Source organism: Eleutherodactylus coqui, chromosome 4 (genome assembly GCF_035609145.1).
Source record: "Eleutherodactylus coqui strain aEleCoq1 chromosome 4, aEleCoq1.hap1, whole genome shotgun sequence".
Classification (NCBI taxonomy): Eukaryota; Metazoa; Chordata; class Amphibia; order Anura; family Eleutherodactylidae; genus Eleutherodactylus; species Eleutherodactylus coqui.
The window spans coordinates 293,419,072-293,431,952 of NC_089840.1; the positions used below are offsets into that span (position 1 = coordinate 293,419,072).

Consider the following 12,881-nt stretch of genomic DNA (forward strand, 5'->3'; position numbering starts at 1 on the left):
TCCTGCTGGAATATCCCATCATTGTGGGAGACATGAAGTCCATGAAAGTCTGCAAATGGTCACCAAGCAGGAAACGTAGTGGGGACCAGTGGACCCAACCCATGCCATGAGAACACCGCACACCAGTATGGAGCCACCACCAGTCTGTACAGTGCCTTGTTGATAGCTGGGGTCCATGGGGTCTGCATCACACATGAGCCCACCATCAGCCCGAAACAATTGGTACTGTGACTCATCGGAGCCGACACATGCTGCCAGGTGAGGCGCTGTGTCCGGTGTCCTGGTGTTAATAGTTTTCTGGTGGTCTTCTGCTTCCACATACCATGGAAGATAAATAACGCTGCGCTGACCTGCAGAATATACCTGTGGGGTCTCCTGCGCTGACCTGCGGGATGTACGTGTGGGGTCTCCTGCGCTGACCTGCGGGATGTACGTGTGGGGTCTCCTGCGCTGACCTGCGGGATGTACGTGTGGGGTCTCCTGCGCTGACCTGCGGGATGTACGTGTGGGGTCTCCTGCGCTGACCTGCGGGATGTACGTGTGGGGTCTCCTGCGCTGACCTGCGGGATGTACGTGTGGGGTCTCCTGCGCTGACCTGCGGGATGTACGTGTGGGGTCTCCTGCGCTGACCTGCGGGATGTACGTGTGGGGTCTCCTGCGCTGACCTGCGGGATGTACGTGTGGGGTCTCCTGCGCTGACCTGCGGGATGTACGTGTGGGGTCTCCTGCGCTGACCTGCGGGATGTACGTGTGGGGTCTCCTGCGCTGACCTGCGGGATGTACGTGTGGGGTCTCCTGCGCTGACCTGCGGGATGTACGTGTGGGGTCTCCTGCGCTGACCTGCGGGATGTACGTGTGGGGTCTCCTGCGCTGACCTGCGGGATGTACGTGTGGGGTCTCCTGCGCTGACCTGCGGGATGTACGTGTGGGGTCTCCTGCGCTGACCTGCGGGGTGTACGTGTGGGGTCTCCTGCGCTGACCTGCGGGGTGTACGTGTGGGGTCTCCTGCGCTGACCTACGGGGTGTACGTGTGGGGTCTCCTGCGCTGACCTGCGGGGTGTACGTGTCGGGTCTCCTGCGCTGACCTGCGGGGTGTACGTGTCGGGTCTCCTGCGCTGACCTGCGGGGTGTACGTGTCGGGTCTCCTGCGCTGACCTGCGGGATGTACGTGTCGGGTCTCCTGCGCTGACCTGCGGGATGTACGTGTCGGGTCTCCTGCGCTGACCTGCGGGATGTACGTGTCGGGTCTCCTGCGCTGACCTGCGGGATGTACGTGTCGGGTCTCCTGCGCTGACCTGCGGGATGTACGTGTCGGGTCTCCTGCGCTGACCTGCGGGATGTACGTGTCGGGTCTCCTGCGCTGACCTGCGGGATGTACGTGTCGGGTCTCCTGCGCTGACCTGCGGGATGTACGTGTCGGGTCTCCTGCGCTGACCTGCGGGATGTACGTGTCGGGTCTCCTGCGCTGACCTGCGGGATGTACGTGTCGGGTCTCCTGCGCTGACCTGCGGGATGTACGTGTCGGGTCTCCTGCGCTGACCTGCGGGATGTACGTGTCGGGTCTCCTGCGCTGACCTGCGGGATGTACGTGTCGGGTCTCCTGCGCTGACCTGCGGGATGTACGTGTCGGGTCTCCTGCGCTGACCTGCGGGATGTACGTGTCGGGTCTCCTGCGCTGACCTGCGGGATGTACGTGTCGGGTCTCCTGCGCTGACCTGCGGGATGTACGTGTCGGGTCTCCTGCGCTGACCTGCGGGATGTACGTGTCGGGTCTCCTGCGCTGACCTGCGGGATGTACGTGTCGGGTCTCCTGCGCTGACCTGCGGGATGTACGTGTCGGGTCTCCTGCGCTGACCTGCGGGATGTACGTCTCGGGTCTCCTGCGCTGACCTGCGGGATGTACGTCTCGGGTCTCCTGCGCTGACCTGCGGGATGTACGTCTTGGGTCTCCTGCGCTGACCTGCGGGATGTACGTCTCGGGTCTCCTGCGCTGACCTGCGGGATGTACGTGTCGGGTCTCCTGCGCTGACCTGCGGGATGTACGTGTCGGGTCTCCTGCGCTGACCTGCGGGATGTACGTGTGGGGTCTCCTGCGCTGACCTGCGGGATGTACGTGTGGGGTCTCCTGCGCTGACCTGCGGGATGTACGTGTCGGGTCTCCTGCGCTGACCTGCGGGATGTACGTGTGGGGTCTCCTGCGCTGACCTGCGGGATGTACGTGTGGGGTCTCCTGCGCTGACCTGCGGGATGTACGTGTCGGGTCTCCTGCGCTGACCTGCGGGATGTACGTGTGGGGTCTCCTGCGCTGACCTGCGGGATGTACGTGTGGGGTCTCCTGCGCTGACCTGCGGGATGTACGTGTGGGGTCTCCTGCGCTGACCTGCGGGATGTACGTGTGGGGTCTCCTGCGCTGACCTGCGGGATGTACGTGTGGGGTCTCCTGCGCTGACCTGCGGGATGTACGTGTGGGGTCTCCTGCGCTGACCTGCGGGATGTACGTGTGGGGTCTCCTGCGCTGACCTGCGGGATGTACGTGTGGGGTCTCCTGCGCTGACCTGCGGGATGTACGTGTGGGGTCTCCTGCGCTGACCTGCGGGATGTACGTGTGGGGTCTCCTGCGCTGACCTGCGGGATGTACGTGTGGGGTCTCCTGCGCTGACCTGCGGGATGTACGTGTCGGGTCTCCTGCGCTGACCTGCGGGATGTACGTGTCGGGTCTCCTGCGCTGACCTATGGAAGGCGTTCACCTTGGCCGGATTATCGCTGCAGGTAACGCAATAAACAATCGCCCGTGGACAGGAAGCCTAAACAATGAATGTGAAGTCGCTCGGTTTTCTGCATGCACAAACTGAAAGATGATCGAGAAACGGCCGTGTAAACAGGCATTATGACTCATGAACGACGGCCTGCTTACTGTGAATGGAGGCGGGTGAGCCGGAACAACCCCAACCCGCTGCGCCTCCATTCATTCATTCCTGTGTAAAAGTAGCTTTGCTCACAAGATGACACCTCACAACCTATACACCACTTCATCGTTTACATACTGCTATCCCATCACTTTTGGCATGTCGGTGTATATACTATCCTGTGGTATGTTGATACATTGGATCACTTAAGTTTATATACTAAATACTGCTGCTAATCCAATAAAAAGATGCATGCGCCAAAATATTGTAAAGTATAAAAATACATACATTTATTACATTCACCATAAGATAATAAGAGACCTTAAAAGTAAAAGGGAAGAAAAACGGACAAGGTCCAAAAATGTAATCTAGAAATAGGTTAAATTTCTCGTCCAAAAGTGGAACATCAGAATGGATGGTCGTATCGATGAATTGTCCCCCACCGAGACGTTCTGACCAGACTGTTAGGGGGTGTTGGGACCAGTGGATGGGGGCACACAAGGTGACCGGGCTCAAGATGCCCCCTACAGACCCCCAGTAGAGAGGAGCATCTGACCAGACTGTTAGGAGGTGTTGGGACCAGTGGATGTGGGGTACACAAGGTGACCAGGCTCAGGACGCCCCCTACAGACCGCCAGTAGAGAGGAGCATCTGACCAGACTGTTAGGGGGTGTTGGGACCAGTGGATGGGGGCACACAAGGTGACCAGGCTCAGGACGCCCCCTACAGACCACCAGTAGAGAGGAGCGTCTGATCGTCCAATGAGCACCAGCAGCTCCCACTGTTTCATTGTCCGCCACCTAGAAACAAGTGGTGCCATTGTTACACCCTTGTGTTTGTCGGAATCCTCTTACATGTACAGCCTTTAACACCCACCGTCATCTCCATTTGCAGTGGTGATGTGAACAATGAAACTGGACCCTGTCGAATCTAGGTTAAGTTTGGGCACTGATGACGGCCGTGTTTGTGTCTAGAGACCTCAGGGTGAGCGCCTCAATCCTGCCTTTGCTGTGGAGCGGCACACTGCCCCCTGCTGGTGTGATGGTCTGGGGGGCCATCGCATACAATAGTCAGTCCCCCCTAGTGGTGGTACGAGTGACAATGACAGCTCAGCAATATGTTCAGGACATCCTGCAGCCTCGTGTGTTCGTCTCATGGTGGCTTCCAGTAGGATAATACTAGGCCGCTCACACAAGGGGGTCACAGGAAGCCCCCACAACATTGTCATTCCTCCGTGGCTGCCTAGTATCCAAGCTAGAGGCGGTACAACAGGGTACTAGAGCCTCCATGCCTGCCAGTATCACATTCTATATCCAAGCTAGAGGTGGTACAACAGGGTACTAGAGCCTCCATGTTCACCTGTATCACATCTTGTATCCAAGCCAGAGGCAGTACAACAGGGTATTAGAGCCTCCATGCCCCCCGTATCACATCTTGTATCCAAGCTAGAGGCGGTACAACAGGGTACTAGAGCCTACCTACAAGGGTTCAGTAATAAAGTGCAAGTACACAATACTACATGGCAATTAGTGCAAGTGAAGAGTAAACAATGTTTAGCACGGTGTCTGCCCTGACTCACATATTGAAGAGGATATTCTTCATCTGGGGGCGATACAATGTATCTCTCTACCTATAAATATACTTTGTACTACTGCTATCTTGTGCCATGCTGATACAGTGTATCACTATAGCTATATAGAATACCGATACATTGTGTCACTGCAGCTCTCTGTGTGTATGTATAATAATACACAATTCTGCACACAGCGGATATAAATCCACACGCCCCTCCGACAATCACATGTCTTTGTCATGTTAAAAAATCTCACAAAGACGAATCCTTTCAGATTTCTTCCACCTTTCATGCGACCCGTTATCTGTACGTGAAAATAAACTGAAATCTAATCTTTTAGGGTGAAAAAAAAAAAAGTACTGGTTGCATAAGTCTGCACACCCTAAAACTAATACTTTGATGTACGCTTTGACTTTCCGGCAGCTTTCAGTCTTTGGGTCGGGGTCTATCAGCATGGCACATCCTGGCAATCTTTGCCCATTCTACCTTGCAAAAACATGCCAAATCTGTGAGAGCATGTGTAGCGCCCTCTTCAGGTCACCCACAGATCTTCAATGGGATTCAGGTCTGGTCTCTGGCTGGTCCGTGCTGAAAGGTGTAATTCTTCGTCATCTTCAGCTTTTTAGCCGGGGCCTGAAGGTTTTGTGATATTGGGGACTGTCCATAATCCCCTCCCCCTTGACTAAAGCCCCAGTTCCAGCAGCAGAACAGCCCCCACATAACGCTACCCCCACCATCCTCACTGCGGTCTGAGGGTCTTCTAGTGATGGCAGGGTTGGTACCTTCTGTAATTCTGGCCAACAAGTCCCCCTCGGTCACATCAGACACGTTCTCCACAAAATTGATGGAGGTTCTGAGAAAACATGGCCGGACTGGGATGTTCTTCTTAGTAAAGTCTTCGGTCTTGCCCCTCCTCCACAGCCAAGACATATGAAGAACATGGGAGATGGTTGTCACATGACTACACCCAGGACTGGCCAGAAACTCCTGCAGCTCCTTTAATCTTGCTGTCAGTCTCTTGGCCTCCCAGAACAATCTTCTTCTGGTCCTTCCATCAGTCTTTGAGGGTCGTCCAGTTCTTGGTGATGTCACTGTTGGGCCACTAACCCCCCTCTTGCTGACGGTCTCCCCTGTGCCCCATGGTATATGTAATGTCTTGGAGATGTCTTGGTCTCCTTCTCCTTACTGACACCTTCCAACAATCAGATCCCTTTGATGATCTGTAAGATCTTTACCAAGATCTTCACCATGCGCACCCCTCTAATTCGAACTTCTCACTCCCGCCTCCAAGACTTTTCCAGAGCAGCATCGGTCCTCTGGAACGCACTACCAAAGGCTACCCGGGCAATCCAGGACTCGCAGAACTTCAGGCATGCTCTAAAAACGCACCTCTTCAGGGAGGCATACCACATTCCCTAAACAAACCCCTCTGTACCCCCTGATAACATGCTCCCTGACCTACTGACTGCCATCCCTGCTAGCCATCATAAACCGCTCCTGCAGTCATACCGATTCTGCCGTCACACGGCTAAATGTCTGACCATTGTCTGTGTATATCACCCCTCACTCTCCACCTCGCCATACCGTGCACATCTCCACCCCGCCATACCGTGCACATCTCCAGCCCGCCATACCGTGCACGTCTCCAGCCCTTTACCTTTTGTATCACCTCCTTACTTGTAGTATGTAAGCTCGTTGGAGCAGGACCCTTCCCTATTGTTTCCACCAACTGATTACTATGTAACCGCGGTTCTGTATTTTCTGTACTATTGTCTTTCTGTATCCCCTGTCTATGTAAGCGCTGCGGAATATGTTGGCGTTATACAAATAGAGATTACTATTATTATCTTTACCGACCAACTAAGAAAATGTCAGGAAAATCCTAGAAGAGCCGAACTTTATATGAGGGAACCAGAATCCCTGTAAGTACTGGCAGCGGAGTGCTGACTACTGTCTATCAGGAGGTCACATGTGATTGGCTGATTCTGGACATGACCACACCCATAAGTATAAGAGGGTCGGAACACTTACAGCAAAACTACAATAATGTGGTGGCATCTTATTGTTCCTCCCTAAAAGATCTCCCTCTGTTTTCTAATGGGATTGTCCAGATAGCGGCTCACATGGGGGGGGGGGGGGGATAATTTGTGTTTGTTGGATTTTTTAACATGAGAAAAACCTGGTGTTATAATGGGTGTGTGTAGACTTCATATATCCACTGTATATGTAATATATATACACTCATTGTCAGTAACATCCCTCCTCCATTGCTTCTAGTCTTTCCTTGTGCAGATGAGAATAGGGCTGATCCCTCTGCACTGTGACAGCCCTTCAGATATTTGTAGACAGCTATTAAGTCTCCTCTCAGCCTTCTCTGCTGCTAAACATTCCCAGATCCTTTAACCGTTCCTCATAGGATATGATTTGCAGACCGCTCACCATCTTGGTAACTCTTCTCTGAACTTGCTCCAGTTTGTAGATGTCTTTCTTAAAGTGGAGTGCCCAGAGCTGCACCCAGTATTCCAGATGAGGTCTGACTAAGGAAGAGTAGAGGGGATAATGACCTCACACCCCAACAATGCGCCCTTCTCAGACTCTGGTAACGGGGTTAAATCTCTTCTCTGTGTCGTAGAGGCATCTAGTTGTCAACAAGCTCTGGAAGAGGTCACAGAAAGTTTTCTGAAGTAGGAACCGATGAGTGAAATCTGTATACATATAGAGGATTCTTCTCAGACTGCATGTACCGATGTCCCTCTGCAGAATGTGCCACGCCCCTCATATAGGCACGCTCCATCCCTGCAGTCTACTCTACAACCTTTCAGTATATACACACAGAGGTCGGTTAGATTCTCCCCCTCGTCGATCACGTTAGAAAATTGCAGCAGAAAATCGCAGGCCGCCATATTACTTTCCAGGAAAAAAAGCATTGCTGACGCTCCAATATCGCATGAGCAAAAATGCGATATTGCCGTAGGGATATCGCGCTCACCCTTGTGACGTAAGGCTCATGGTTTCTGAGAAGAATGCCATCTCCTGTATCACGGATATTCACAGTTTTTCATGCTTAGAATTAAATCAAGTTGCAAACCCTTTACATTTCCTATTTAGGATGTAAAGAATGGTCGTGCCCAATTACACATTTGTGCGGCTCAGATGTGTGTTATTAGTTACATTACATAGTGGGGTCACTTACTTTTGCAGTCAGAATTGAATAATCAAGTTGCGATCCCTTTATGTTTCTTACTTAGGACCTGAAGAATGCTCCTGCCAAATTTCACGTTTGTACAGCATCGGGAAGTTAGAGAATTAGATTAGGTACATTACATAGGGGGTCACTTACTTTTACACTTAGCATTAAATAATCGAGTTGTAACCCCTTTACTTTTCCTACTTAGGACCTAAACCATGCTCCTGCCAAATTTCACGTTTGTATGACATCGGGAAGTTATAGAATTAGTGGCGAGTCAGTGAGGGAGGGCTCTTATATAATATACTATATTGCTACTATTGTGTGTGCTATGCTGGTACCTTGTGTCAGACAGCCTATATGTACTGCCGCCGCTCTCCTGCGCCATGCTGATATTCTGCGTGTTGTATAATAGCAGTGTAACACTCATTTTCCCTCTGTGTCCTGCAGGGAACGAGCTTCTGGAGGATTCGCCCTACGAGCCCGTTAATAACCGACTCTCCGACATCTTTAAAATGGATTCCAGTTTGTCAGGTAAGAAGCCGCCGCGGTGATTAATATGTCGCAGAATGCTGGAGAGACGTCCTCGGCCGCCTCCATCTACGGTGATAGTAGCGCTATTCTAGTGTTGTGGTCTGTGGCGCTGCAGGGGCATCTCCCCGAGCCCTGGTTGGCAATGCTTGGCTGCAAGGCTTTTGTACTAAATCTAGGGTGGCCACATGTGCCCCGAGGATCTCCTGCGACATCTGCATCCCTAGACACCATGAGAAACAAGTGCCCAGGATCCAGTGGGGGGCGCCACAGAGCAGGATCCATTACCTTCTCCAGGGACAGCTGTGATGTGTTATCGGGGCACTGCAACGCCTGGTACTGCAGTAGCTGTTATGTGGGCACTACTGTCTGGCTGGCACAATATATGGGCGATTCTGTGCTGATGCCCTTAAAGGGGATGTGTCATCAGGAAACAACCTCTTGTAGAAAATATTTTTTTAAATTGTCGATGCCTCTATACTTATAGAATAGAATAGAATATATTTATAAAAAGCGTGCAGTTCTCACACTCACCACTAGTCTGCTGCTTCCTGTTCTGTAGAGAGAATCTCAGTTGTTGTCTTTTTATCACAGGCAGGATTACACTGAGAGGAGACACCTCTATATAGATAACACAGGATCCACCATTCACAATAGGTCATGTCACAGCTAACCTCTCCCCCCCCCCCCCCTCCTTGCACAAGTCACAGGGCATAGCAACAACACTCTCCCAAAGAAATATATATATACTATGTGTGTGTGATAGGCACATCTCACCTCCTCTCCCTACCTGCACAGATTTAGAGCATGCCCACAACACACTCCCATAGATTTTAGTGCGCCCCCTGCTGTCCGTTGGGTCTGCTGTCTCTCTGACAACAATTGTTCTGTGTAAATGCAGACAAACGCCACTTGTTTAAACACTAACAACTCACTAAAGGAACAGAATCAGGAGATTGTTCAGGTAAGAGTTGCCCCTTGTAAAGTGCTGCTCTAGATAATGGAGAAGGGGTCCTGACCAGGGACCACCCCTCCGTCCTATAAGGCCCATGAGAAGGGGTCCTGCCCTGAGACCACCCCTCCGTCCTATAGGGCCTGCCTGAGACAACAACTCTGTACCCACAGCAGGGCTTAAGAGAAAGAGTCCTACTCGGGGAGACTGCCCTTCCCCCACATGGGACCTAAGAGAAGGGGTCCTAAGACCACCTCTCCCTCCTATAAGGCTCAGGTGAAGGGGTCCTGCCCTGAGTTCACCCCTCCCGCCTATTAGGCCCATGAGAAGGGGTCCTGCCCTGAGACCACCCCCACGGTCTTATAAGCCCCAGGAAAAGGGGTCCTACCCCGAGATCACCCCTCCGTCTCATAAGGCCCAGGAGAAGAGGTCCTGCCCTGAGACCACCCTTCTGTCCTATAGGGCCCATAAGAAGGGGTCCTGCCCTGAGACCACCCTTCTGTCCTATAGGGCCCATGAGAAGGGGTCCTGCCTGAGACCACCCCTCCGTCCTATAAGGCCCATGAGAAGGGGTCCTGACCAGGGACCACCCCTCCGTCCTATAGGTCCTGCCTGAGACAACAACTCTTTACCCCCAGCAGGGCTTAAGAGAAAGAGTCCTACTCGGGAAGACTGCCCTTCCCCCACATGGGACCTAGGAGAAGGGGTCCTGAGACCACCTCTCCCTCCTATAAGGCCCAGGTAAAGGGGTCCTGCCCTGAGTTCACCCCTCCTGCCTATAAGGCCCATGAGAAGGGGTCCTGCCCTGAGACCACCCCACCGTCTTATAAGCCCCAGGAAAAGGGGTCCTACCCCGAGATCACCCCTCCGTCTCATAAGGCCCAGGAGAAGAGGTCCTGCCCTGAGACCACCCTTCTGTCCTATAGGGCCCATAAGAAGGGGTCCTGCCCTGAGACCACCCTTCTGTCCTATAGGGCCCATGAGAAGGGGTCCTGCCTGAGACCACCCCTCCGTCCCATAAGGCTCAGGAGAAGAGGTCCTGCCCTGAGACCACCCCTCCGTCCTATAAGGCCCAGGAGAAGGGGTCCTGCCCTGAGACCACCCCTCTGTCCTATAAGGCCCAGGAGAAGGGGTCCTGCCCTGAGACCACCCCTCCGTCCTATAGGTCCTGCCTGAGACAACAACTCTTTACCCCCAGCAGGGCTTAAGAGAAAGAGTCCTACTCGGGGAGACTGCCCTTCCCCCACATGGGACCTAGGAGAAGGGGTCCTGAGACCACCTCTCCCTCCTATAAGGCCCAGGTGAAGAGGTCCTGCCCTGAGTTCACCCCTCCTGCCTATAAGGCCCATGAGAAGGGGTCCTGCCCTGAGACCACCCCACCGTCTTATAAGCCCCAGGAAAAGGGGTCCTACCCCGAGATCACCCCTCCGTCTCATAAGGCCCAGGAGAAGAGGTCCTGCCCTGAGACCACCCTTCTGTCCTATAGGGCCCATGAGAAGGGGTCCTGCCCTGAGACCACCCCTCCCTCCTATAAGGCCCATGAGAAGGGGTCCTGCCTGAGACCACCCCTCCATCCCATAAGGCTCAGGAGAAGAGGTCCTGCCCTGAGACCACCCCTCCGTCCTATAAGGCCCAGGAGAAGGGGTCCTGCCCTGAGACCACCCCTCTGTCCTATAAGGCCCAGGAGAAGGGGTCCTGCCCTGAGACCACCCCTCCCTCCTATAAGGCCCAGGAGAAGGGGTCCTGCCTGAGACCACCCCTCTGTCCTATAAGGCCTAGGAGAAGGGGTCCTGCCCTGAGACCACCCCTCTGTCCTATAAGGCCTAGGAGAAGGGGTTCTGCCCTGAGACCACCCCTCCGTCCCATAAGGCTCAGGAGAAGAGGTCCTGCCCTGAGACCACCCCTCCGTCCTATAAGGCCCATGAGAAGGGGTCCTGCCTGAGACCACCCTTCCCTCCTATAGGGCCCATGAGAAGGGGTCCTGTCCTGAGACCACCCCTTTGTCCTATAGGGCCCAGGAGAAGGGGTCCTGCCCTGAGACCACCCCTCTGTCCTATAGGGCCCAGGAGAAGGGGTCCTGCCCTGAGACCACCCCTCCGTCCTATAAGGCCCATGAGAAGGGGTCCTGCCCTGAGACCACCCCTCCGTCCTATAAGGCCCATGAGAAGGGGTCCTGCCTGAGACCACCCCTCCCTTCTATAAGGCCCAGGTCCTGAACTAGGCAACCCTGTAATATGTTATAATGAGAGTTACAGAGTCCCATCTGTGAGATGTCGCCCTCCTATCTGATCAGGGGAGTGAATGGGGTACATGTGTCAGTTCTTCTGCTGCTGGATGGGTTAATTCTACTCCCTAGATCTTCCCCCTCTCCTGCCACCGCCTGTGGTGAGGGAATGAGGCAAGTTCTGTATATTAGGCGGTTGTGGCCACTGATGAAGCATTATAACCGCTGGCCTGTAGGTGGTGCTGCTGCGTCCTTCCTCTTCTGACCTATTACCCTCTTCCGATCCCTGCTTCCTGCGGCCCCCCTGGATCCCCTCCTTCTCCTCTTCCTGACCCTCATATTCTCCATCTTTCAGACCCTCCGTTGCCTCGTAGACGTCTTGGAGGATTTCCCCCCCTTTTGTCTTCACTACTTGAGGAGCGGCGAGCGGCGATTGTCTCCTCACAATCCATTTATTTTCACGTTGGGTGGCAGGAGACAAATCTTTGAACTTGGTTGAGCGCTGCGGTTCGTCCCTCCGTTATCCTCGGGGATCCCAGCGCACAGTCGGCTCCGGGAAAACCAATTAAATTAAAAGCATTGCGTTTACATGTAAATGGGCCGGCGACCGCCTTGATGAAAAGCTCCGTGTGGTCGGCATTGTGTGGCGGCGACTAATACATAAACCCGAGCGGGCGCAGTGATGAGTGGGCCGGAGCGGGCAGTAAATCAGCTTTACCTGTCATCAGATAATAAAGTAATCATCCTTTATTTATACCGCGCCGCGGACGACGCGCTCTTACTAATCTCATCTGCATAATGAGAGGAACAATGGATGCTAAACCGCGCAAAACCCCCATAATCCGGATACAAACTACGGAAATGAGCGCATTCTGGCCGTGACACCTGAACTGCGCCAATCTTTAGTTTAAAAGACAATGACGAGAAAAGGCGCAACTGCCGCCAGAAAATGTATCCGTGCACTCTGACTTCATTCCCCCAAATTATAATGGCGGTCACAGTTTTTGTTTTAGGGGCGTGGCGTCTCGCAAAATTCGCCCATTTGGATGCCTTAATGTTGCGTTACGAGGAATGCTTCATGGTTACTTTCCTTTTACGACGCGGTGCACATATGTCTTAGGAGTCCGTCGCAGCAAGAGGGCGCCGCTGTGCAGCTCCGTTGATGACCGCCATCGCTGTACCTCGCGCCTTGCTCACTTCTAGCCGATACATACGAATTATTGCGCCCCGCTATAATAAACGGTCGCTCCGTAGTTCCTTCCATCTTGCAGAGCGTCAGATCCAGTAGTCCGCAGTCATGTAACTCGCGGTACGTGGAGGACAGACGTCAGACCGTCACCTGCGGGTTCTCCTGGTCTAACGTAATCATTAGCGAAACCGCCGTTGTTTATCCGCCGCCGTCGGCGCCGAGAATTGACACATCAGCAGCCGTTAATCACTTCAGTATTGAGTGCGAAGCTGTTTACACCATAAATATGAATCTGCAGAAAACCAAGTTAAGCGCAGAC

At 53.4% G+C, this 12,881-nt stretch overlaps 1 protein-coding gene across 1 annotated transcript in view; it reads left to right on the forward strand.

Moving 5' to 3' along the window:
- GFRA1 (GDNF family receptor alpha 1) overlaps window positions 1–12,881 on the forward strand; it is a 143,324-nt gene that overhangs the window by 19,567 nt on the left and 110,876 nt on the right. The window contains exon 3 of the mRNA XM_066601399.1: window positions 8,117–8,200. Within this exon, the coding sequence (XP_066457496.1) occupies window positions 8,117–8,200 (84 nt within the window). The remainder of the gene's footprint in view (window positions 1–8,116; window positions 8,201–12,881) is intronic.